This window comes from Amblyomma mixtum, chromosome 6 (assembly GCF_055824585.1).
Source record: "Amblyomma mixtum isolate Tamu chromosome 6, ASM5582458v1, whole genome shotgun sequence".
NCBI classification, from domain to species: domain Eukaryota; kingdom Metazoa; phylum Arthropoda; class Arachnida; order Ixodida; family Ixodidae; genus Amblyomma; species Amblyomma mixtum.
In genome coordinates, this window is record NC_143017.1 from 75890300 (window position 1) to 75912860 (window position 22561).

At 47.5% G+C, this 22561-nt stretch overlaps 1 protein-coding gene across 1 annotated transcript; it reads right to left on the reverse strand.

Annotated features, from left to right (window-relative positions):
* Positions 1-7790: 7790 nt before the first annotated feature.
* Positions 7791-21825, reverse strand: LOC149339418 (endothelin-converting enzyme 1-like). The gene is made up of 3 exons (XM_089550471.1): positions 21498-21825; positions 19827-20254; positions 7791-9869 (listed from the first exon to the last, which is right to left on the reverse strand). The coding sequence occupies exons 1-3, from the start codon at positions 21823-21825 to the stop codon at positions 7791-7793; spliced, it is 2835 nt and encodes a 944-aa protein (XP_089406597.1).
* Positions 21826-22561: the final 736 nt, after the last annotated feature.

Sequence of the window (22561 nt, forward strand, 5' to 3'; positions counted from 1 at the left end):
CTGACCTTTCCGAAGAGGGCTCCAAGCCCGTCACCAGATCGCTCGGTAGGCTGTTGTGTGCACCTGAACACAGCGGAAGCAGAACCGGATTGTGACAACCCAGAAAGTAGCTTCGGCATCTCCCTCTCCTGACGGAAATGTGTCTACCCCCTCTGCCGGTGGCTGTAGCTCCTATTCCTAAAGCTAGAAAAAGGTCCGGAAATTGCTTATTCTAAATTTTGCATTCACAAGTCTACAAGAGTATGGAGGAAGGGTAGACGAAATTTCGGCATTCCACATCGTAGGACGCTCGCATACATCCCACTATGTTGTCGTATTCAAATCCGCACGTTAACGCACAGGTGCATGCATAGGGCACATAAATGAGGTCATACATGGTTTAGTTCTCGTAGTGGATGCAAAGTTTAATGACAAGTTACAAACAAGCGAGATCATATTCGAAGATCAAGAAAAAAAGCCCTACCGGCATGGCGTGCTCACTGGGACGGAGGGGACCCATCCACGTGGTTTTAAACAGTGCATTGCACATCGTCGTCTTCGTGAACTAATATTACTACGGAAATAATTTCGCCTCCAGACGTGCCGACGACCAAGCAAAACAATGAGCCTACAGAGGCTGAGAGCAGCAGGCTATAACTATAAAGTTAAGCCGCTTTTAATGTCAGGCAGACAGGGCTGCTAGAACTCAAGCAGAGAGCAGCCTGTGCTGTATCATTACTATTATCCAGCAGCTGCTTCGTGCCCAGATGCAGTTTGTGGCTCGTGTACCTAACCATTCACTCGCAGAGTACTACACCGAGGAAGTTATGACATTCTCTCATCACAGTACCAGGGCCCTGTTACAACCTCCTCCCCTCCGTGGAGGTACGCAGCATGGCAATTCAAGACCACAGTCCCTGGCATTGAAAGAAAAATGAACACCCTAGTCCTGCACATAAATATTTTGCTCTTGAGCACATTTATGGTTGCTACAGTGCGCACCGCCACATCTCCACTTATGGCTCTGTCAAATCGTTCTCATCAGGGATTGGCGTCTGGACTTCGTCAATGCGCACCACGATTTCAACGACACTCGGTCACCGCACCTCGACTACTGCTACCGAGCTGGCTGCTCTGCGAGCAGCATTTACTTACACAACAACCGCCAACCGCGTGAGTTGTTTTCAGTGACTCTCGCGCTGCACTACAATCGCTAAAGTCATCAGGAAGCCTTCAGGAGTAGATCGTCGACGAATTGAACAGGTTACACACCGAGGCCTGTGAGGCATACGTAGCCGTGTTGTACTGCAGTGGTTACCCGCTCACAGCGGCATTGCAGCCAGCGTCCGTGCTGACGGTGCCGCGAGGTCGGTGCATGACAACACCTCCTTGCTCCCACCCATACCCTTTTCTCGCAGTGATGGCGCGAGATTTATGGCTACTAAATCCTGGCAGACGCAACGCTCTTTATGGTGTGACCCGCAGCGCCAATATAGTCCCCTTCTTCGTATCGACCCCACTTGTGACTCCCGCATGCCACGCAGTTTATATAGACGTAATAATAATTGCCAGCACCGAATTCGCCTGGACGTTGCCTTCACTAAATTCTATCTTCATAAAATTTGTGCATCAAGTAGCCCTCTGTGCCCGACATGCGGTGCGCGCGAGGATCTTCAAAACTTGATCTGCCGCTGCCAAATCTTTACCCATCGCAAGGCACTGTTAAGGGCATTAGGACTCCGTCAGGACGGCCCCGTGCACCTGGAACATTTCCTTGGACCCTGGAGTGATGCGACTTCGGCTGCGCGAGGGAAAAAAGTATTATTAGTTTTTCTAAGGGGCACGAGTTTGGTGGACAACCTGTGATAATCATGTCTGTCTGTGCGTGCGTGAGTGTTGTATGCTTGATGTCATCCTTTATTTTTTTTTTCCTCTTCCTCTCTTTTTCACCCTCTTCATTCACCCTCATCTGGAGTATCATGCTAGGTTAATAACCAGACCTCTCCTTTATTCATTAAAGTCTCTCTCCTCCCTCCCTCTCTCCCTCTCTCCCTCTCTAGGCTAGGAGAACACTATCCCGCATCCATGAGGTCAGGCAAGGAGTGAGAAGGGCGAAGCCCCTCTTGAGCCAGCACCCTTTCCCCTTGATCTCGAGCGACGCGATGGCTTGTTCTTGGACGTTATGCGGCCGGACTTATGCCTGGCAGGAAGAACGTCCTCCGACTTTTCAGAAGGTCCTGATGTCAGCGACGCCCACCGCTTTACAGCCAAATTTTCACAGCATGAGTCTGCATTTGAGCATTCGCCAGACTGCTGAACACAGAGCTTTTTTTTTAGGCTCTTCCATGGTGCAACTACTAACGCCACCCGGTTCCAGTGCAGAGCACACATTAGGCGATGTCGCAGCAGGCCCAACTTTACTACTCGGGAACTCAACGGCGAACAGCGGTGAACCCAGTGTATGCGTTGTCTTACGACTGTGGGCTAATGGACAGATATGTTGTTAGAAAGGAAGAAAACAATTAAAAAATGGAAATGAACCAAAGCATAAAAATGGCTGAGGCTTAACTTCGTTAAGCCTGGAGAATGCGAAGCATCATCGTGTCGCGTAATTTGGAGGCGCACAACCACAGCGATGGCGCGAGGTGGGCCCCCGTTTCTCCACTGTCGTGACGTCATCGTGTCACGTGGTGTGACGTCATGTATCACGTGATTTGGAGGCGCACAACCACCGCGACGGCGCAGGTGGGCCCCCGTTTCTCCACTGTCGTGACGTCATCGTGTCACGTGGTGTGACGTCATGCATCACGTGATTTGGAGGCGCACAATCACAGCGACGGCGCGAGGTGGGCCCCCGTTTCTCTACTGTCGTGACGTCATCGTGTCACGTGGTGTGACGTCATGTATCACGTGATTTGGAGGCGCATAACCACGGTGAAGGGCTGAAGTGGTAGCTAAAGTAGTATGCTTCGCATAAAAGCAATGCTTTCGTATTCAGAGCACGCAAGCAGTCTTAAGAGCCCTCCGTAACATTTCTTTAAAGCTTCGTGGCAATAATTCGAAAAGTAATGGAAAACTTCAGAACGCATTCGATTCGGTCGAATTAATTTTGAATATGCATTATTTGATTCAATCGACGAATCCAGCAAGACGATATTCGATTCACTATTAGAAAATTTTGAATATTAGCACAGTGCTACTGGATACGAATCCGGGACAGAAGAGAACATGGTGACTATCGAGTGCATCGATCGAACTAAAAATTCTACTGCAGAGTGTACTATGAAAATGCATCTTCTGCGTTACAGAAGACCACGTTTTTCATGGTCATAAAGAGTCGTAAATGCATCACGTGATGCCGTAACCTAGCCTAAACATTACAGAAATTTGCAATCGCTGAGACCCGCAAGACATACCATCATCATCATCATCAGTCTGACTGCGCCCACTGCAGGGCAAAGGCCTCTCCCATGTCTCTCCAAATTAACCCTGTCCTTTGCCAGTTGCGTACACCGTATGCCCGCAAACTTCTTAACCTCATCCGCCGAGCTAACTCTCGCCGCCCCCTGCTAAGCTTCCCTTCCTTTGGAATCCAGTATGTTACCCTTAAGGACCCACGGTTATCTTGCATTCGCATTACATGCCCTGCCCAAGCCCATTTCTTTCGTCTGATTTCAACTATAATATCATTAACCCGTGTTCGCTCCCTCACCAGCTCTGCCCTCTTCCGATCTCTTAACGTTACACCTATCATTTTTCTTTCCACAGCTCGCTGCGTTGTCTTTAACTTAAGCTGAACCCTTTTTGTTAGCCTCCAGGTTTCTGCCCCGCAGGTGAGTGCGACAGGTGACCTATTGTTGTACTCAATGTAGAATTCCGTAAAGCGCTGCAGTTGCATTGTCTAGATCAACAGTGATGTTATTTTCTGCGTGGAACTCTGGCCAGTCTTTCAAACGCCGCCTCAGGGCATTGGACCCTGGACTGCGCCTTTGTCTTGTCCATAATATACCGCGTCGCAATGCAACATCATTAAGCCGTCTAGGGCTCGATGTTGCATTCGCAAAGGAATATACGTTCCGGGTTGGGAAGGCCTACAGCCCTGCTTGTGAAAGATGCGGCTGCGAAGAGACAATTGTACATCTCCTGTATGGTGCCCTGCTTTGGCGACCGAAAGACGTACGCTGCGTTGTGCCTTGTACTGTCGCGATCACAATATTGCGGGACGTTTGAAAGCGTGGCAGAATTGCGTTCCGCGCCATCTAACGGCGCAGCCTCGCTCCTTCTCCCCCTTTCAGGCATCTCTGTCCTGCCACTCCTAACACGCATGCAGTACATAGATCGCCTCTAGCGCCAGGTGCTGCTTCGGAATCTAGCCAGCATCTGGCTCAGCCGCTGATGAATGAAGCAGATAGCGTGTCGCTATCGCGGTGCAGCAACTCCAGATAAAGGTAAGGGAGCGTGCAATTATGTTTTCTCTGTTTTTGTTGTGCGAGTGTATGCGCGCTGAACGAACAGGCCTCAAGGCTGAATGCCTGGATGACCAGCTTCTTGTCGAGAAGAATTTCGGTATACCAAGCACTCCCCAGAAAATGCGGTTACGCAAACATACAGGCGAAAAGGAAAAGCCACATTTATTTTGCGCATGAAAGAGAAAACCATAATACTCGGCAATAATTCTCTCAGATGTGTTTCCCGTGTCCAGCGCTCTGCGAAGCTCATGTGCCGTTGACTTGCGCCATTGACCCTTTTCTGTTTCCGTCTCTGACATGCCCATTTCCGTACGGACTCAGACTCGATGTGTCTGGCGCACTCCGGTTGACGCCATATTATGTGCAATCAATGAATGCCGTTGACGTCGCATTAGTGTCGCTTAGTGCTAGACTCTCGTACACATCTGAGAGAATTGTTTCCGAGTGTTAATTCACTTTCCAGGACGGTGTTTTTACTTCCTTGTGGCAAAAATTAATCACACATTTCCTTGCTTTTTTGTTTACTGTAGCTGTATTAGGCCTTGGGATTCCATCGTTCATGTCCAGGAGCAGTTGTTTATCCTAGCATTCGGGGTTTTGTTCCCACTTAAGCGTGTTCGTGCTGGAAACAGAGGGCTACGCCTGTGAAGACCATGCGCACGAATAAAAAAATATATGAGGGCCATCTTACGTTATGACTCGGCAAATTTGCGCACTAAAGCAAGTGACTCGTCATTGCAAGTCCCCTCACCTTTCCCCAGAGTCGATCCTCCGCGAAAGCGGCAACTATCTGCTTCACCCATCGCAGCCGTGTAGGCAGACCTGGATATCGAAGCGGCACCTGGCGCTCGTTCCGATCTTCATGCGCCGCGCGTAAGGTAGTAGTGAGGCTACAGACGTGCGTGAGAAGAAAGAACGAGCGGGAGTGCGCCCTTAGATGGCACAGAACGCAGTTATGCCACGCTTTCCGACGTCCCGCAATATTGTGATCGCGACAGTACCACCTCGATCCTTGCCCTTTAACAGAGGACATGATCCTGGGACCGTGACCACAGCAGTCGACTGCCCTCAATGCCTACAAGGCACTGTTTTGCTTTCTGAGAGCGCCTGTCTTAAAGGCCCATTTGTGACTGTGCCCCTCGCCGCTTCTCTCTTTCCTTTCTCAATCCCATCATCCCTCCTCCCCAGTGCAGGGTAGCCAACCAGAGCCCCCTCCTGCATGGTTAACATCCCTGCCTTCTCTCTTCCTCTTTACCTCCCTCTCAATACAGCGATGTTCGGGGAAGTCTGCTTGCGAAATTTCACACTAACACGATCAAAAGTTTACGTGATGCGTGTCCTCGAAAAAAAGTTTATTGCAGCTCTGCCTCGCGATCCAGTCCTGTGCTATTGTTACCAGCGCATAGAACATGCATGTCCTCTCATACCTGGACGCAATTCAGCTGGGACATGGATTAAGTGACTGCGCAAGAATATATTTTTTTTTCGCGCAATCAATCCCATCCTGTAAATTCTTGACCGCGATTCCGCATTAGGCGCATTTTTCGCAAAGTTCTAGCAAAAATTTTTCCCAGCTTGCATTATTTTGCAGCGGCAATACCTAAAGGATATGTATGGCGGAACTATCGACCTGTGTCTTCCAAACTTTTTCATAACTAATGACAGAAAAAAAAAACATTTATAAACACCCCTCGAGCATGTGCGGGGCTACAAATTTTGGCTACACCGTGCCAAAATACATACATCCACATAAATAAAAATACATGTGCATTAGGAAAGCATGCAGGCAAAGAACGCCCTCCAGTACAGTAACTAGCCGAAGTGACCTAATTTTGTCCAGCCACAGCGCCGAGGGTAATCGAGTTTTCGAAACTCTAAAAACTGATATGGCTATTACTAACGACCGGCTACAAATCTCCAATTGCAACTAGGCACCTAACTTTAATGGTAAAAAAAGGTAATCACTAAAATTAGTCAAACATAGTTAAGATAATTCATCGGCTTTCTGGCCTCCGCAAAAGCCATATTTTCCTCAAAAATCCTCTTTTTGATAACTTAAAAGTCTGCCCTGAAACTCCTGGTATACTGCCTTGCAGAACACCGGCGATGGCGTTGAGTATGCTGCGGCCGCAATTCTGCTGCATGGAAATGCCCTTTCGCAGTCGTAGTTGTGAGCGCTAAGCTCCACTGACCCTGTAGTTTTTCGGCGAATATGTTTTATATTACGCGTACCAAGCTTAACCGTTCTTAGTGGCCAGTCCGGCATTCTTGTCACGCCAAAATAGTCAATGAATCGGCTTATAACACGCGAGATGCTTACTACTTTTTCACGTTACAATGTATCTTTCTGGCTTCTGTATTCACCCTGTTTCTGCAAAAACATAAGTATTGAAAGTTGATCGTTTGCGTTCGACTAAGTAAGGCAAACAGTGGCAGAAACGAGAAAACTTTCTCCCATCTTTCCGCTAAAAATACGGTGCAATATTTTCCGGAATTCATATTGAAAAATAATGCATATGAAAAGCAAATGAGCCAGAGTCTGAACAAATTGTTCAAAGCTACTAAGTATTCTGAATCGCTCGCACAGAAATGTGCTGCTGGCCGTACGGGATCATGGCATGCAGAAGCGGCGACAAGTAAAAGGTCGTGATGGCAGTATAATAAACTGCCTTCAAAACATGTTCTCGCGTATTCATGACGCGCATATGGTGGGCAAGCAAGCCGGCTAGACAAGGTGGTGAAGAACACGCCGGGGCAGCCAAGCGGACACCGCAAATGAACGTGAAGACGTATACCTGCCTACTACAGTTGCGTGCAAAATACAGCAGTTTAAGCAGCTGGCATAAGCCGCAGTGTATCCACAGGCCGGTCAGAATCACAAGCAACACGCATATTACAATGCATCCTAATAAGCTGCCTAAAAATATTCGTCGCGTTTTCTAACGCGCGCACAGCAGTGCACCTGATCGCCTCATAAGGCTCTACTTCCATGAAGAACCGGTAAGGATAACTCCACGCGCGCCATTAGTCTGATGTGAACTTTGGTAAAACCTAGAGACAATGACGTAAGCGGCGTCAGTTTCTCGGCAGTGGTGTACATCACGCCGTCACGATAAACTAACATTTTCAGTCAACTCTTAATGTATCTAAAGCGAAACAATCAGCGCTAATAATGAAAAACTAACTTCCGTCTCACACAAAGCTGAAGCTATGATGCACAAAAAGTCACAAAAGAGGTCCATAAGGGAAAGAGAAGCCTACATAAAAGTCAACGATAAGTTTCTCAAACACATCGAGTAGGCGCCACAACGTTGGGCTATTTTTGTTTCGTTTTTGGAGCCGTCAGTCGAATACACGGCACTTTTTTGCAGGATTCATCTTAGCGCCGGACGAACAGTTGAAGGTGCTTGCGAAGGCAGCGGAATTTCGAACTATCTTATTGCAGTCTGCAGTGAAGGAGCTTTTGAAGCCAGATATTGAGCAGGCCATGTAGCAGATGGTCATGAAGAAAACCTTGGCCGGTGGAAGATCTTTTTGAATAGAGCGATTCAGAACACCACTTTTGTCTGTGGCTCCCAGTGCAGAGTAGGCGATCTCTAAGGCCGGCAGCTCAGGAAACACGCTTTCCGTCCCGTCGTCTTTGAGGCAGTTGTCTTTCTCCGCGAAGACTCTTGTCGCTTCCTCGGGAAAAATAGAATCTACGCGAGTGCCGTTTGGGAGCCACCGAATGCCTACTTTGTCTAAAGCCTTAACCAAACTCAGCGCCAGCAAGTATCCCAAACCCCCGAGAAACATGGCAGTTGTTCCTCCACTGTAGTACAGCGGCTGCTCCAGCATGTATATAGGCACAGCCAGGCTGCCCGAAACATAGTCGTATATTGGGTAAGAAGGCGCGATGTTCATTGGGAGCATTAACGCGTCGTGGTATGCGTGCGAGTCGTTGATGTGTCGTACTCTCTCGTTGTAAGAGCGCATACTCCGGCGTGCTTCCATCCAGTATTCGGCGAAAGAGTCTTCCACGCTCGGGTAGGACTTGTACGTTTTCTCGAGCTCCTCGTTGCTCATCAGCTGTTGATCGGGCCACACACGCATTCTGACCGACTTTAGCTTGTCGCCGGCTACGCGCTTGCTGTGTCCGTCTAACCACTTCGAGCTGTTCACCTTCTCGACCGCCGTCGAAACAAGCCTCTCGAATCCGGCGTGAATCGAGTCCACCTCTTCTTTCTTGATGCGGCTGGCGATGTTCAGCGAGAGGACGAGCACTCTGTAGACAGACTCAACGAGGAAGCCGCAGAATATGGCCCGGTAGGCGTTCACCTTGTGCATGTCGCCGAATAGACGCAACAGCATCCGAGGTTCAGCGAGAGGCGCGTACAACTGGACGAAATTCCAAGAGTAGTGGCTGAGAATCTGTGTCTCGGTGTAATTTTGAAAGAAGCTTCCAACGGTCTTCAGAAGGTTCTCATCGCTCAGGACCATCTCGTCGTCAGCCCTTAATCGGGGACTCAATGCAACGTTCCTTTCAAGAACGGTCATCCAGGTAGCTGAGGTGATTGGTTGGGAGTGATTACCAACGCTTCCGAGAGGGAAAACAGCTGGCGTTTTCACATTAGCGAATACCAATCTATTCAGGTTGGTCAGTACGGTGCCTTCTATATCGAGGGTCTCCTTGACGGCAGCTTCGATCGTCGACTCGTTCATCAGTTCCGTGGTGTTAAGGCTCAAGTCTTTGTAGTAGCCCACCCAGTACGCAGTATAGCTGCTGCTTTCCTTTACGGATTCATACTGGTTCAATAACATGGGCAGTTCTGACGCGGGCTTGAGAGCGAGGCGCCATTTTCTTGAACCTGGTAGTGGCAACGCGCGTACTTCGAGCCACAAGTGCACTTGCCACTTGTACGACAGAGCCACCAAGACGTCGAGGGCGCCCCTGCTCTCTTGGGGCGGCTCCGGCCAGCTGAGGCCCATCTCGAGCATCAGCGCACGGAACTGCTGCAGGTGCAGACCGCCGTGGTCATCTGCGCTCAAGCAGGACTCGTGCATGACCAGCGCCTTGACTCCAGCGGGGAGCTTCAGCGTGCCCTGGACGAGCAAGGTGCCCATTCCTGCCATACGGGACATGGCTACGCCGTCGACGGGCGTCTTGATGTGCTCCCTGTAGTCACCCGAAGGCGTCCATGCGCTGCAGACATACGCGCTGAAATCCTCGCATGGGTCGATCTTCTCGTTCAGCCGGGCCGTCAGCAGTGTGGCGTGCATGCGGCAGTGGATAGTGTCGCACAACTTGCTCCCTTCTGCAGGCGGCACGTAGACCCTGAAGGCTACCACGAGGGTAGTGATGGCGGCCGCAATCAGCAACAGTATCGAGGTGATGGTGATCCCAGCTAAGACCGCGTTCCGCTCGGGTGTACCAGGCACCATCTGGAAGAAAATGGAGAGCCAATGCCCATCACTGAGGAGATATTTCACTTTCTCTGAGCGTCGTTAGATGGCGCAGAGGAACGGTAAATAGCTACATATACTCTTCCATCCCGATCGATTGCAGAAAGGTACTGACATGACCCCGATTTTAGAACGTCCCAGTGGCCCATAAGTTCAACAACCATGGCCGTCAGGGAGCTTCAGCTGAGCAGGAATGGAATGAGGAAGTTTTTACGATACGCATATCAAAGGATCCAAGTCACTGAAACCAAGGAAAGCATAGAGGAATTTTTTTTTACGGTTATGATGTGCAAAGGGCGAAATTAATACCGAAATTGTTTTCGGTATGAAAGATAATTCAATACAAAGCAGAAAAAAAAGCGTTTTGACAAAAAAATCTACAATGGCGAGAAGTTGCAAAGTTGGTTGGTAGGCTTATTGGTTTATTGGGGTTTAACGTCTCAAAGCAACTCAGGCTATGAGGGACGCAGTAGAGAAGGGCTCCGGAAATTTCGACCACCGAAAAATAAGATAAGGCAGCTAGTCACTCAGAACGTTTTGTGCATCCTCAAACATGACGAGCCTTTTTGGCAGTTATTACGACCCTGTTTCTTTCAAGTGCTATAAATCCCAATGCGGCAGGAAAACATTTTCTTTACTTCATTTGAACGCACAAGGTTTAAGATGTAAAAAGGATACTGTTGATATGTTTATGGATACGCTAGATCATTCTTTCGATATCCTGGCGTTTACCGAGACCTGGTTCACTGAAGAAAATGAAGCTGTACAGTTCACAGGATACAGGTGTGTACCGTTATGTAGAAGAAATATGAGAGGAGGAGGAGTCGCTTTTTACACAAGAAGTAATCTAAATTATGGTCTGTCTCGCAATACTGCCTGGTTACTGACCACTGTGAGTCCCTCATGATTAAGTGTCGTAACACCTTAATTGTAGCTGTTTATAGGCCCGCTTCTAGTGCAGTTAGTATTTTTCTTGATTTACTAGAGAATGTTTTGGAATACTGCACACAGTTTCATATGCCTGTCATTATCTGCGGTGATTATAATATTGATTCATTGTCACCGAGCCCCACCAAGCAACAACTTTTTGACCTCTTTGTATCACTTGGCTATGAAAATGTGATACTTTCGCCGACTAGAATAACAAATACATGTCAGTCCTTAACTGACTTGGGTTTTACAAACTACTATGTTGAAAATGTACGAGCCGGTGTTTTATTATCTTCTATAAGTGACCATCTACCTATCTTTTGTGTTTTTCACATCCCACAAATCGCGAAATACATCATCTGCTGCCGCCGCCATCAAGTATAGGAAAATTGATACAAATAACATAGCCATTTTTTAAGAGCTAGTTGCTGCAGGTGATTGCAATTTGGTGTTGCAAACAAATGACTCTGACACTGCATGTGATGTGTCCACACGCAAATTCACCCAACTGTATGCCTAAGCGTTCCCTGTCACGGAACGGAGAAAAAGCACGAAATCTAGAAAATCGTGGATTGATAATGCGCTCCTGCAAAGAATCAGGCATTAACTTTTCGCGCTGTTCATAAAAACTAGGAACATGGAACATTTGGAAAAATTCAAGAAATTTAGAAATTGGCTCGGCACTGATCTTAAACCAGCTCGCGCAATCTAATATGAGCAAAAACTTGCTAAACATGCTCATGATTCTAAAAAGGTATGGCAAGTATTTAATGGCATAACGTCAAGAAATGAAAAAAACTATAGCTTCTGAGCTCACAATAGAAGGTATGTCATACGAAGGAAGCAACCTCGTCAATAAATTCAATCACTATTTTTTAAACTGTGGAGGATCGAGTGCATCCCTTATAAGCGATTCATACTGCAATTCCTATGCCGCTAAAAGCATCAAGAATTTAATATTGTTTTTTTCCACAACCGAGTAAGAAATTTGTGCCCTAATCCAGCACGTACAGAACCATAGCGCATGCGGCGATGACGAGATAAAAGCAACACCTGTTAAAGCAGTCGCCGATATGTTTGCAAACCTGTTACTCATATATGCAATCTAATCTTGTCTACAGGGGCTTTTCCGGATTAGTTAAAAATTGCGAGGGTTTCGGTATTTTATAAAAAAGGAGATCCGAATGATCTAAACAATCACAGGCCGATTTCAGTATTACCGATTTTTTCTAAAATTTTCGAACAAGTTATAAACATCAGACTGCTAAGCTTCTGTAATGGGAAAAAATTATAGCTGTGCAACAAAGCGGTTTCTAAAAGCACAAGTCTTCAGAAAAAGCATTGTTAAAAATTAAAGATAAAATAATCGATAATTTTGAGCAGGAACTATACACACTAGGGGTATTTCTTGACTTTGCAAAAGCGTTCGACACTATCAAACACGATATACTATTGGATAAGTTGTGCTATGTTGGCCTTAGAGGCATCTGTCTTGAACTTTTAAAAAGTTACCTAACTAACCGGTCACAATACACAAATATAAACCACGTTAAATCGGAAATAGGGTGCATCAAGTTCGGCGTTCCGCAGGGTTCGATTCTTGGCCCACTACTCTTTGTAGTGTACATCAATGATATAGTCAACGTACCAGACACACCATGCATTATTCTATACGCAGATGAAACAAATATATATTTTTTTCTGGCACAGACCTGCTCCCACTAGAAAGGGAAACAAATAGCTGGCTTCTGAATCTTTCGTTATGGCTAAAAAAAAAACAAAACAAAACTAGATGGAATTGAACACGAAAAAGACCAAATATAATATCTTTCATCCGCGGAACAAACCCATTCACCACTTGCCGTCAATTAGGTTTCACGACGACATCATGGAGCGAGTCTCTACACATAGCTTCCTCGGTGTTGTGTGTCAGGAAAATCTGAACTGGTCACCTCATGTACAAAAAATCCGATGCGAAATATCAAGATCTATTGGAATTGTATGCAAATTTAGGGATTTATTACCCAGCTGGTTATAGAAGCAATTACACTGTCGTCCATTCACGGCTTTATTACTGCTTGATCATTTGGGGAACCACTACATAGAGCAGTATGGTTAGTTTGCTTACTCTCCAAAAAAAAGAATTGTACGCCTCATTGCAAATGTTCCACTCAAGAGTCACACTGCACTTCTTTTCAAGGAACATCAAATACTAACCATGACTACCGTAATGAGGAAAAAGTTAGGTATCGTTATCTACGAAAATTTAATATGCGATCCGCATACTTTCACTCAACAATATCTCTCCAGGCAGCACAATTATGACTTCCGCCACACAATATACCAAAAAGAAAATATGCGCACGGACTATGGTTCACAGAAACTAACCAACCAAACTGAAGATCTCTTAAATTGCCATCCCATAATTATATCTATTATAAATGAAAGCAAATCTGTAGGTACATTCAAAAAGAGTCTTCACAACTATGTATTGTCTCTGAATGAAACATCTTGTAATGTCCCAAGTGCTTGTATTTAAAAGTTTTGTGTGCAATTCATATGTTTACGGTAAGGTGAACTGTACGTCCTTTATGTAGCGAATATGTGTGCTACATTGTATTCTTTGTATTCAATGACTGCCCTTGTTGCCATGCTCTGTATGATGTGTCACACGTTGCAGGAGGTTGACGCCTAGTAAGGCATGCTGTTGCCTTTTTGTCAACCCCCTTGGACAACTGTATCGTTGTCAAAAAAATGAAAACGATCGATGCTTCAGCGCTCATTTGGGTGCCTTGATAACAACGAAATGAAGGTCGGGAGGGTGCAAAATATAGGGTCGATTTTTGTAAACGAGCGGGTAGTGGTGTAACCGAAAACCTTGACGGAATTTACTCCGACTACGACGTTTCAGTGGACGACACGGATTCAGTGGTCGAAGATTAGCTGTGCTTTAATCACTCGGCTTTTTTTTCATATATTTTAATAAACAGTTAAAATTCTTCTCGCATTTGCTGTGTTTAAGCAAAAGCAAAAAGCCGGGCACCGAACCTCAAAGGGGAACTGAAGAGGTTTTAGAATTCGATTACTTTAAAGGCGCCGAATGTGTGAAACTTGCAGGTAAATCATGCGAAATCTTTTTTGCGCTAGCACTTGAAATGGTGACGCAATCGCCGACTAAAGTGGCGTCGGCGTTCAGGCTTCTCTGCAGTGCACAACGGCGGGCAGAAACCGCAGTGACGGCGTCACGCACTGCGGCGCTATGTTTCCAGCGAAGAAACGGTTGCTTTAAGGGAGAAAACGAATGCCGTCGAAGTTGAAGCTCACGAAGCATTGTTTGGCAGCACCTGAAGGCGCACGGCAGCATGTAGGCGAAGGCAGACGACGCCTGAAATTTCAGCAACAATGACGTTACTACGAGTTTCCCCGCACTACTTTAACGCAGTGAGAAGAAGCCTGAACATCGTCGCTGTTTTCATCAGTGATTACATCACCATTTTAATTGTTAGCGCAAAACTATTTACCATGCTTTACTTTGAAGGGTCACAGATTTAATTCTCGAAAAATTCTTGAAAAGTTGTTTCACGTTCCCAAAGCTTCAAACCGCTACACTGCTCAAGCAGTCACGAGTGCTGTCATACTCCATGCACATCTTCCTGCATTAAAGGGATGGTCACCTCTCGTATTAAAACCGGCCTTTTGATTCCACAAGCGCTTTCATCTCGATCCCTTTCAATTAATCTATCCAAAAACGTACATTAAATTACTGACTTCTTGGGGAGCCAAGAATCACTCAATAAAAATTTCAGTCTATGAGTTCAGTCGTTAAAGGTTCAACACGTTCAACACAAGGCGTCAACACAGGGTTCAACACAGGGCGTCAATTGTCTGTAAGTGAATTGAATCTTGGTTGAATTTAACTTGCGAATTAAGTTCTCTGCGGCTAAATTTCTTGTAAAAACGATCAGAACAAAGCTGCTCATTAATGTTGAAGTACCGACGTTTGGGCAGTATTCAGGGAGACATTGACTATCACCATTGACACCTAACTACGACACAAAAAAAGGTACACTTGCACAGATTTCGAACACTGCTCCGACATTCTCTGCAGTGTTCACCCAGTAATGATCCACTTTATGTTAACAAAACTTTGCAATTAAGTCTTTTTGTCTGTGCTTGTAACAGGAGCCCACTAGCGTCCAAACACTTTCAGAAAACTGCACTTATTCAACACTTTCTACTAAAACTTATTGGGGCACCTTAAATGGCTGTAATATGACCAAGACGCTGGTTATAAGTTTTAAATCAGATCAGCTGAGTCAGATTAGCTTAATGACATGGCATGCATTTGGGCTGTGTTGTAGTGCCCTATTCTCAGCCATGTTACCTGTTTAATTCAGAGTCGTTGGAAGCTGTTTGCTATCGCACTCTGTGGGTCAGACCCTGCAGTGTCACTTCACATTAACTTAAAGTGGCAAAGCAGGAATGTTTCACGGGAAGTTGCATACATTGTAAGCACAACATGCGACCTTCGTCTTCATCTGTACATATCCATCATCATCGCTCATCTTCTTCTTCGAAGGGTTGGTCACCGTATTTCCGGGTGCCATTAAAGCTCGCTCCATCCTGCGTTCTGTCTCCCGTCTCACAAGTGGTGGAGTGTGCTCTCGATCCCTGCGTCCTCTCCGCCGCCAGACTGCAGCTACGTTCCGGTCGCCACCTGCTCGTACCATCCGCACCGATGGATACCGTCAGCGACAACACCACTCGTACTCCCGATGGGCCTCCCGTTCTTCTTCCTCTCGATTCGAACCGTCTGGAGCCAGCAATGATTACTCAACCCGGTCCATCCCAATCTTCTAGACACCCAACTTGGACCATCACCACACTCCAGCGCGAGCCTCCTATTTTTGCTGGTCTTCGTGGGGACGATGTAGAGGACTGGCTCGACCAATATAACAAGGTCAGTGCCTATAATCGTTGGGACTCAGCAATGAAACTTGTAAACGTGTCCTTCTACCTCACTGCCGTGGCCAAGACTTGGTTCGTGAACCACAAAGATGCCATCCCGGACTGGGCTCATTTCTCGTCACAGATACGACAAATTTTTGGCACATCTGGTGCAAGCCCCGCTGTCTACCAAACAAAGCTAAATACGCGCGTTCAGCTACCCGGTGAGTCCTACACATCCTACATTGAAGACGTACTTGCCCTGTGTCGACGTGTCAACAGCGCTATATCAGAGTACGATCGGGTACGCCATCTTCTGAAAGGGCTTGGGTCATTTGCTTTCAATACGCTTGCTGCTCAGAATCCAACGTCAGTCCAAGACATCCGAACAACTTGCCATCGTCTTGACGACCTTCAGTCACTTCGCTTAAAAAACACCTGGGACACCCCAATTTCACCCGACGTGGACTTCCGCTCCCTCATTCGCTCCATTATCCGGGAGGAACTGCACGGCTCCACCTTACCGCCAGGCGACTCCCACCCGCACCCAGCCCCGTCGTCCTCGCCTTTGCGTGATCTCATCAAAGACGAGCTCGCTTAGGTCACTCGTCCCTTGGCGGCAGAACCACCTGTACCGCGTTTTGTACCTACGTATGCCCAGGTTGCTAAGACGCCTCCTTCTGCTGTTTATCCGTCCCATCCACAGCCCGTCCAGCAAACTCCGGTCTCTGTGTCCCCGAGCCCCGCTATGTGTCCTGTTTGGAGTCCGCCTGCACTTCGGCCGGTGTGTCACTACTGCGGAATTCGCGGACATGTTGCCCGTGTATGTCGTCGGTGTCAGCGCGACGAGCGCGAGTGGTACCCAGACTTTCGCAACGGAGCTACGTACTCGTTACCTGCTTACCGCCCGACGTTTGCCACCAGTCCTCCTCGTCGCCCATCGTACGGGGACTTCTCCCAAGACGCTACGCACTCGTCGTACGCTTACCGCCCACCGTTTGCCGACCATGCTAATTATCGTCCCTCATCTCCCTCTACCTCTCCGGACCGCTCCTCGAACGTCAGGTCGTCGCACCGCCGCTCCTCATCGCCTTTCCGACGCTCCTCGTCGCCTCTACGTCCACCATCCTCTCAGATCACTCGCCACACGGAAAACTAAATTGTGAAGTTTCCGGAGGTAAAACTGCACCGCACGCCGACCTCTCAATTCCTCCTGCACAGCCATCGAACATGTTAACCGTTGATATTGAAGGCAATGTAGTAGAAGCATTGATCGATACGGGCGGCGCCATTTCTGTCATTAGTTCTGCTTTATGTTCTCGTCTTCGCAAGGTGCGTATCCCTTACAGTGGTCCTTCTCTCCGTGCTGCCAATGATGAATCAATGCGTCCTTCCGGATTGTGTGCAGCACGCGTCACTATCGACGGCATCCTGCACTCATAGTATTTGCTGTGCTTCCCTCCTGTGCTTATCCCCTCATCCTCGGCTGGGACTTCCTCCACTCTGCGCAAGCTGTAATTACCTCCTCTCCCCCTACTCTACAAACTACTGAATCCGACCTTTCTGCCGTTTCTGTCCTGCTTTCTCATCATTTGGTTACCACCGCTGATCATGTACTTTACCCCGGCTGCGAAGATGTCCTCTCTGTTGCTTCTGCCCACGTCAACGCTGGGGACGTTTTCGTCACACCAAGCCCCCGTCTTTTCTCAAGGGGCATCTTTCTCGTCGCGTCCCTGCTCCGCTTCACCAATGGGTCTTCACTACTGACTGCCTTCAACACTACGCCGGAACCCATTCTTCTGCGTCAAGGCACAGCCATCGCTTCTGTGGATACCACTCAACCTGTAACCGTTCTTTTCTACCCCTGCTTCTGCCTCTGCATCTATTTCAGCTGCTATCAGCCCCGGTCTCACCCCGGCTCAAAAAGATGAATTGCTTGCGGTCTTGACCAAGCATGCCGCTTCCTTCGATACCCAGACAACAACCTTGAGCCAAACCACCGCACCTAAGCATCGCATCTACACTGATGGTTCGAGCATCATTCGCCGTCGCCCGTATCGTGTGTCTTCTAGTGAGCGCAAGTTATGTTATTCAATATAAAATAGCCGACATGCTCAAGCGCCACATCATACGCCCTCCTTCGAGTCCTTGGTCTTCGCCTGTTGTGCTGGTTCAAAAGAAGGATGGCTCAGTACGCTTTTGTATTGACTATCGCGCCCTTAACATGATCACTAGAAAAGATGTTTATCCGCTGCCTCGGATTGATGACACCCTCGACTGTCTCCAAGGTGCACAATTTTTCTCTAGTTTCGACCTAAGATCCGGATACTGGCAAATACCGATGCATGAGTCCGACAAGGAAAAAACTGGCTTTCACCACTCCCGATGGATTATACGAATTCAACGTTATGCCGTTCGGCCTATGCAATGCTCCGGCCACGTTCGAGCGCATGATCGACACCGTTCTCCGAGGCCTGAAGTGGAAAACGTGCCTATGCTACCTCGACGACGTAGTCATTTTTTCTTCGACTTTTTCTGAACACCTTGTTCGTCTCGATGAAGTATTAAGCGCACTTTCTGAGGCCGGCCTTCAGTTAAACACCAAGAAATGTTGCTTTGCTTCCACTTCTATCAAGGTCATCGGTCACGTCGTTAGCCAGAAGGGTGTAAAGCCTGATCTCGACAAAGTGGCTGCAGTTTTGCATTTTCCCCGCCCATCGCGCGTCAAAGACCTGCGCAGTTTTCTGGGGCTAGCGTCATACTTCCGGCGCTTCATACGGTGAACTATCGCGTTGCCCCTGTTCTTCCTGTTAATGATCGTCGTTGCCGAGGTGCCGAGATTGTTCATGTTTCCCGCCTAAAACCCTTCGCCCGTCGCCCTACTGCGTTGTAACCTCCGCCCGGGCCGGTCGCTTTCGTACGCGAGGGGAGAAAGTGTAAGCACAACATGCGACCTTCGTCTTCATCTGTACATATCCGTCATCATCGCTCATCTTCTTCTTCGAAGGGTTGGTCGCCAAATTGGCGGGTGCCATTAAAGCTCGCTCCATCCCGCGCTGTCTCCCGTCTCACAATATTTGTTTCGTTAATGTTTAAAAAATCATTACCTTGGTGTTTATGTGCGATGGTTTGAAGCTCCAGGAAAATAAAATTCAGAACATTTTGGTTTAATTTTCATCTCAAATAATAACGGTATCACAAGTTTTTGGCCATGCATGGGAAGGTAGTACCAACCCTGCAAAATAGGTCTTGGTTATATTGAAGCATAATATGCGTGTTTCCTTGGTTGTGTTTTGAGAGGTAAATATTCATAGATTCACAGCAAAACATACAGCATAGCTAGACGCGTTTGATTGCACCTAATCAAAAATCTAATAATTATAAATCATTAATTGCATGCAGATAGTTCGATTAATAAGCTATAAAATGCAACCCTAAATAAAAGTGCAAATAAAGCTCGGCGGCCGACTTGTAATGGAAACTGAAAAATTCACTGGCTGCAAGACGAAAGCCTTTCCTGGCGCACTATTTGGCATTGACTGCGAGACTGTTTGTGCTGTACTAGTGCTTTATTTGACTACAGATTACAGCTACACTTTGACTGCCGACTTTGACTGCTTCTTTAGCACGACTCTCTCTCTGCTTCGATGAGTTCGGTTGTATCCATGACCCTCCTCGCAGTAATGAGGTATGTAATGTGGTCACCCATGGACGCCTTACGCCCACTGTAGGAATGGACAATAACTATTTTATTAGTTGTCGTGTGCTCCAAAAGGAGGCGTCAAGCATCCGTGGGTGATCTCATTACTTCGAATCCGCGAATTCTGACGTCATAACCATTCGACCAACCGAAAAGCGTGACACCTATGCTGACAACCTTCTGTCGACAATGAAGAGGCGTGTATTGAAATTATTCAATTTGGTCCGGATGTACTGCGCAAACTCAAAGGGCTTTTGATATCAACTCAATGCCTATTTCCAACCAGTCGGAATCATGGCCGCTCTGCGCCCATGCACGGGAAAAGGTAATCAAACGGAACATGCTGCTCCCCAACTCACCGGTGACTTGGAGGCAGCAGTCGAGGGCGAAGGGGGCGCTAGAGGACGCCACAGGAACCCTCTAGACCCGGTTGACGGGCCCGTCGTCTTTTTGGTGGAAACCCAGCTCGTCTCGCTGATCGACCGGAGCAAAGAAGGAGCGGCAGACACACCCCGCTTGTCCAGAGGACGCGCAGGCCTCGCTAGGCGCGAAGCAGCCGGATCCCTCAGACCTCGCACTGACGACAGTCCCGATGACGGTGACCGCTGGGAGGGGCTGCTCGAAGACAGCGACAAGTCGCGAACGTCCGTAGTGCTTGGGCGCTTCTCCGCGAGCGACGGCAACGCATTGCCAAGGTCAGGATGAGGACTTGGCACAGGGCTGCGTCGAGGGGAGCGGGCGTTGACGGCACGACTTGACAGCGACTGCCCCTGCGTTGGCGACGCTGCTGCGAAGGAAGGGAGAAGATGGCGTCAAAGGCTCAAAGCGCCGAGGGTTTGGACTGGCGATGATAATGGATGAACTGAGCCACAGGCCTAGCTCGCATCTATGCTCACATTAGTCGGTTCGGTACTTGTGTAGATTATAGGAAGCTTAAAGTGTTATGTGGAGAAATGACGGTTATCTGCGGCCATACCATTTATATATACAGGTTCCATGAGAACAAGTTTCAGTGGCGTTTAAGAAATATATTTACTTGTTAATGTAGCCCTTGAGTATGTGTTTAATGGAGTATAAACGCAACATTATGATTGCATGCTGTGGTCTTTGCAACGATCTGTAAAGCAGTAATATACACGGATCACCACGGTGTATAGGCCCAGCGCCCAAGCTACAAAGCGCTGTGCTTCAAGCATACAACCATCTAAAAGCATCACATACTGTGCTCGTTCGTCTGATTCCACGGTAAGTGAGCAACGCACAATAAGAGGGTCAGAAGACCAGACGCTGCACGTACAGCTGCCTGCACCCTACACTATCTACATTCCCACAGATTTGTTGTATTTGTGTGTAGATAAGCGCGATTTTTTCAATAAATTGTAGTTGTAAGCGCAAAAAGAAATAGAAGACGTAATTGCATACGCAACATGTGTGCATCTTCGTCTGTATTGTGCCGCTCTTATTGTGGGCTGCTCGCTTCATAATGCGTCGCTGTTGTCTGTGGTCGCAATGCTTAGTGCAGCCTTCCACATGGAGTTTCCATCAGCCAGTTACATCATTGGGGCAGCATCAAAGTTGGTGGGGTTGTAAGCATTCAGTAATCTTGTAAGGTATTTAAGGCAGAAAGCTGGGCTAGTTGGTGTTTAGATGGAGAGGACATAGTAGTAACGCTAAAAAACGGACGACAGGATAGGAGAAGACAGCACATCTTCTATTTTGTAGTCCCTGTTTTTATCTCTGTACTACTATGTCCTCTCAGTAATCTTGGATATAAAAGTATCCTCTCTTTTCAATATTGAAGAAGCGTGCCTTGTTGGGCCAGTTGGTGCATGGTAAGTAGAAAACCAGTGAAAAGGACGCGTTCACAAAGAGGAGAAGTACACAGGACAACGCTGGTCTTTTCAGTGGTTGCGACAAATGGTCAGAATTGATATCCGCATCTCCCCAAGAAAGAAAAAACGTCATACCATGCCAACTTACGCATTTTGATTGTTCGTGTACTAAAAGAAGAAATTGTATTGAGTAAGCACCTGTTACTCTGCGGCTGTTGCTGTCCCTAGCTTCGTTGGCTGCCTTCGCGGCTGCGGGCTTCGCCACGGTTCTGGCCGCCTCCCTGGGGCGCCGCTGTTTCGGAGACGTCGACGCGGTTGCTTTGCGGCTCTTGTTGCTTTCGTTTACGGCTGCCTCTGCGGGCTTCGCTTCGGTTCCGTCCTTGGCTGCATGCACCTGCTCTTTCGAAGAGATCGGCACCAGAGCGCGCTCCTGAGGCAGCTCTTTGTCGGAGCCGTCATTGCGCATACTCCGCGCAGTACTCGCCGCCCCGCGGGAGTCAGCGGGAGCTTCTTTGTCTTCTGCCATACAGTCCACTGCACAACGATAAGGTGCAAACACGTGCTCTCGTTACGCATTGCAGTATGTCTGGCCCGACTGACCAACAAATGATCAGTAAGCAACTTCAAACAGCCCACCTATCAAAACTCAATCAAAACTATCAATAAAGCACACCTATCAAAACTCGACTCGGAAAAAAAGTTTCAGTGGACTCTGGATCCCAGTCGCAAAAAGAAAGTAAAGAAAAATAACGGAAGGTGGCTCCCTAATGGGTTCTGAAAAAAAAAACGGCGCCAAGGGTAGAAGATCTGAGTACAGGACAGCGAATGACGACGTCGACCGGCAGGCTACCTCCAATAGAGGATATAGTGTAGTCACGGCTGAGTTGTACATTCCATGAAAGTCAGTAAATGTTGTAGGAGCTGAATAACACGTACTATCAGCAACGAATGAAACGCGAACAAGAAAACTGAGGTGGCAACACAAAACCACCAACCTATTAGCTCTTTGAGTGGAAACAGAAGCAAAGTTGCATAACACTTCTGAAGAAGAGTCTTTCGACCTTCAAATTTCTGATAACAGTAGCTAGAATTGCGCTTCCACTGGCTAGCAACTGCGCATTTTGCTGTCCGTGGTTCAATTGTCCTGTTCGCGTTTCATTTCTTGCTGATAGTACATCGACAATCATTCCGCGGGCTATACGAGACAAGCCAAGAGTAGTTACAGGGAAACTATGCAATTTGCAAAAGCCTAAGTTTGCATA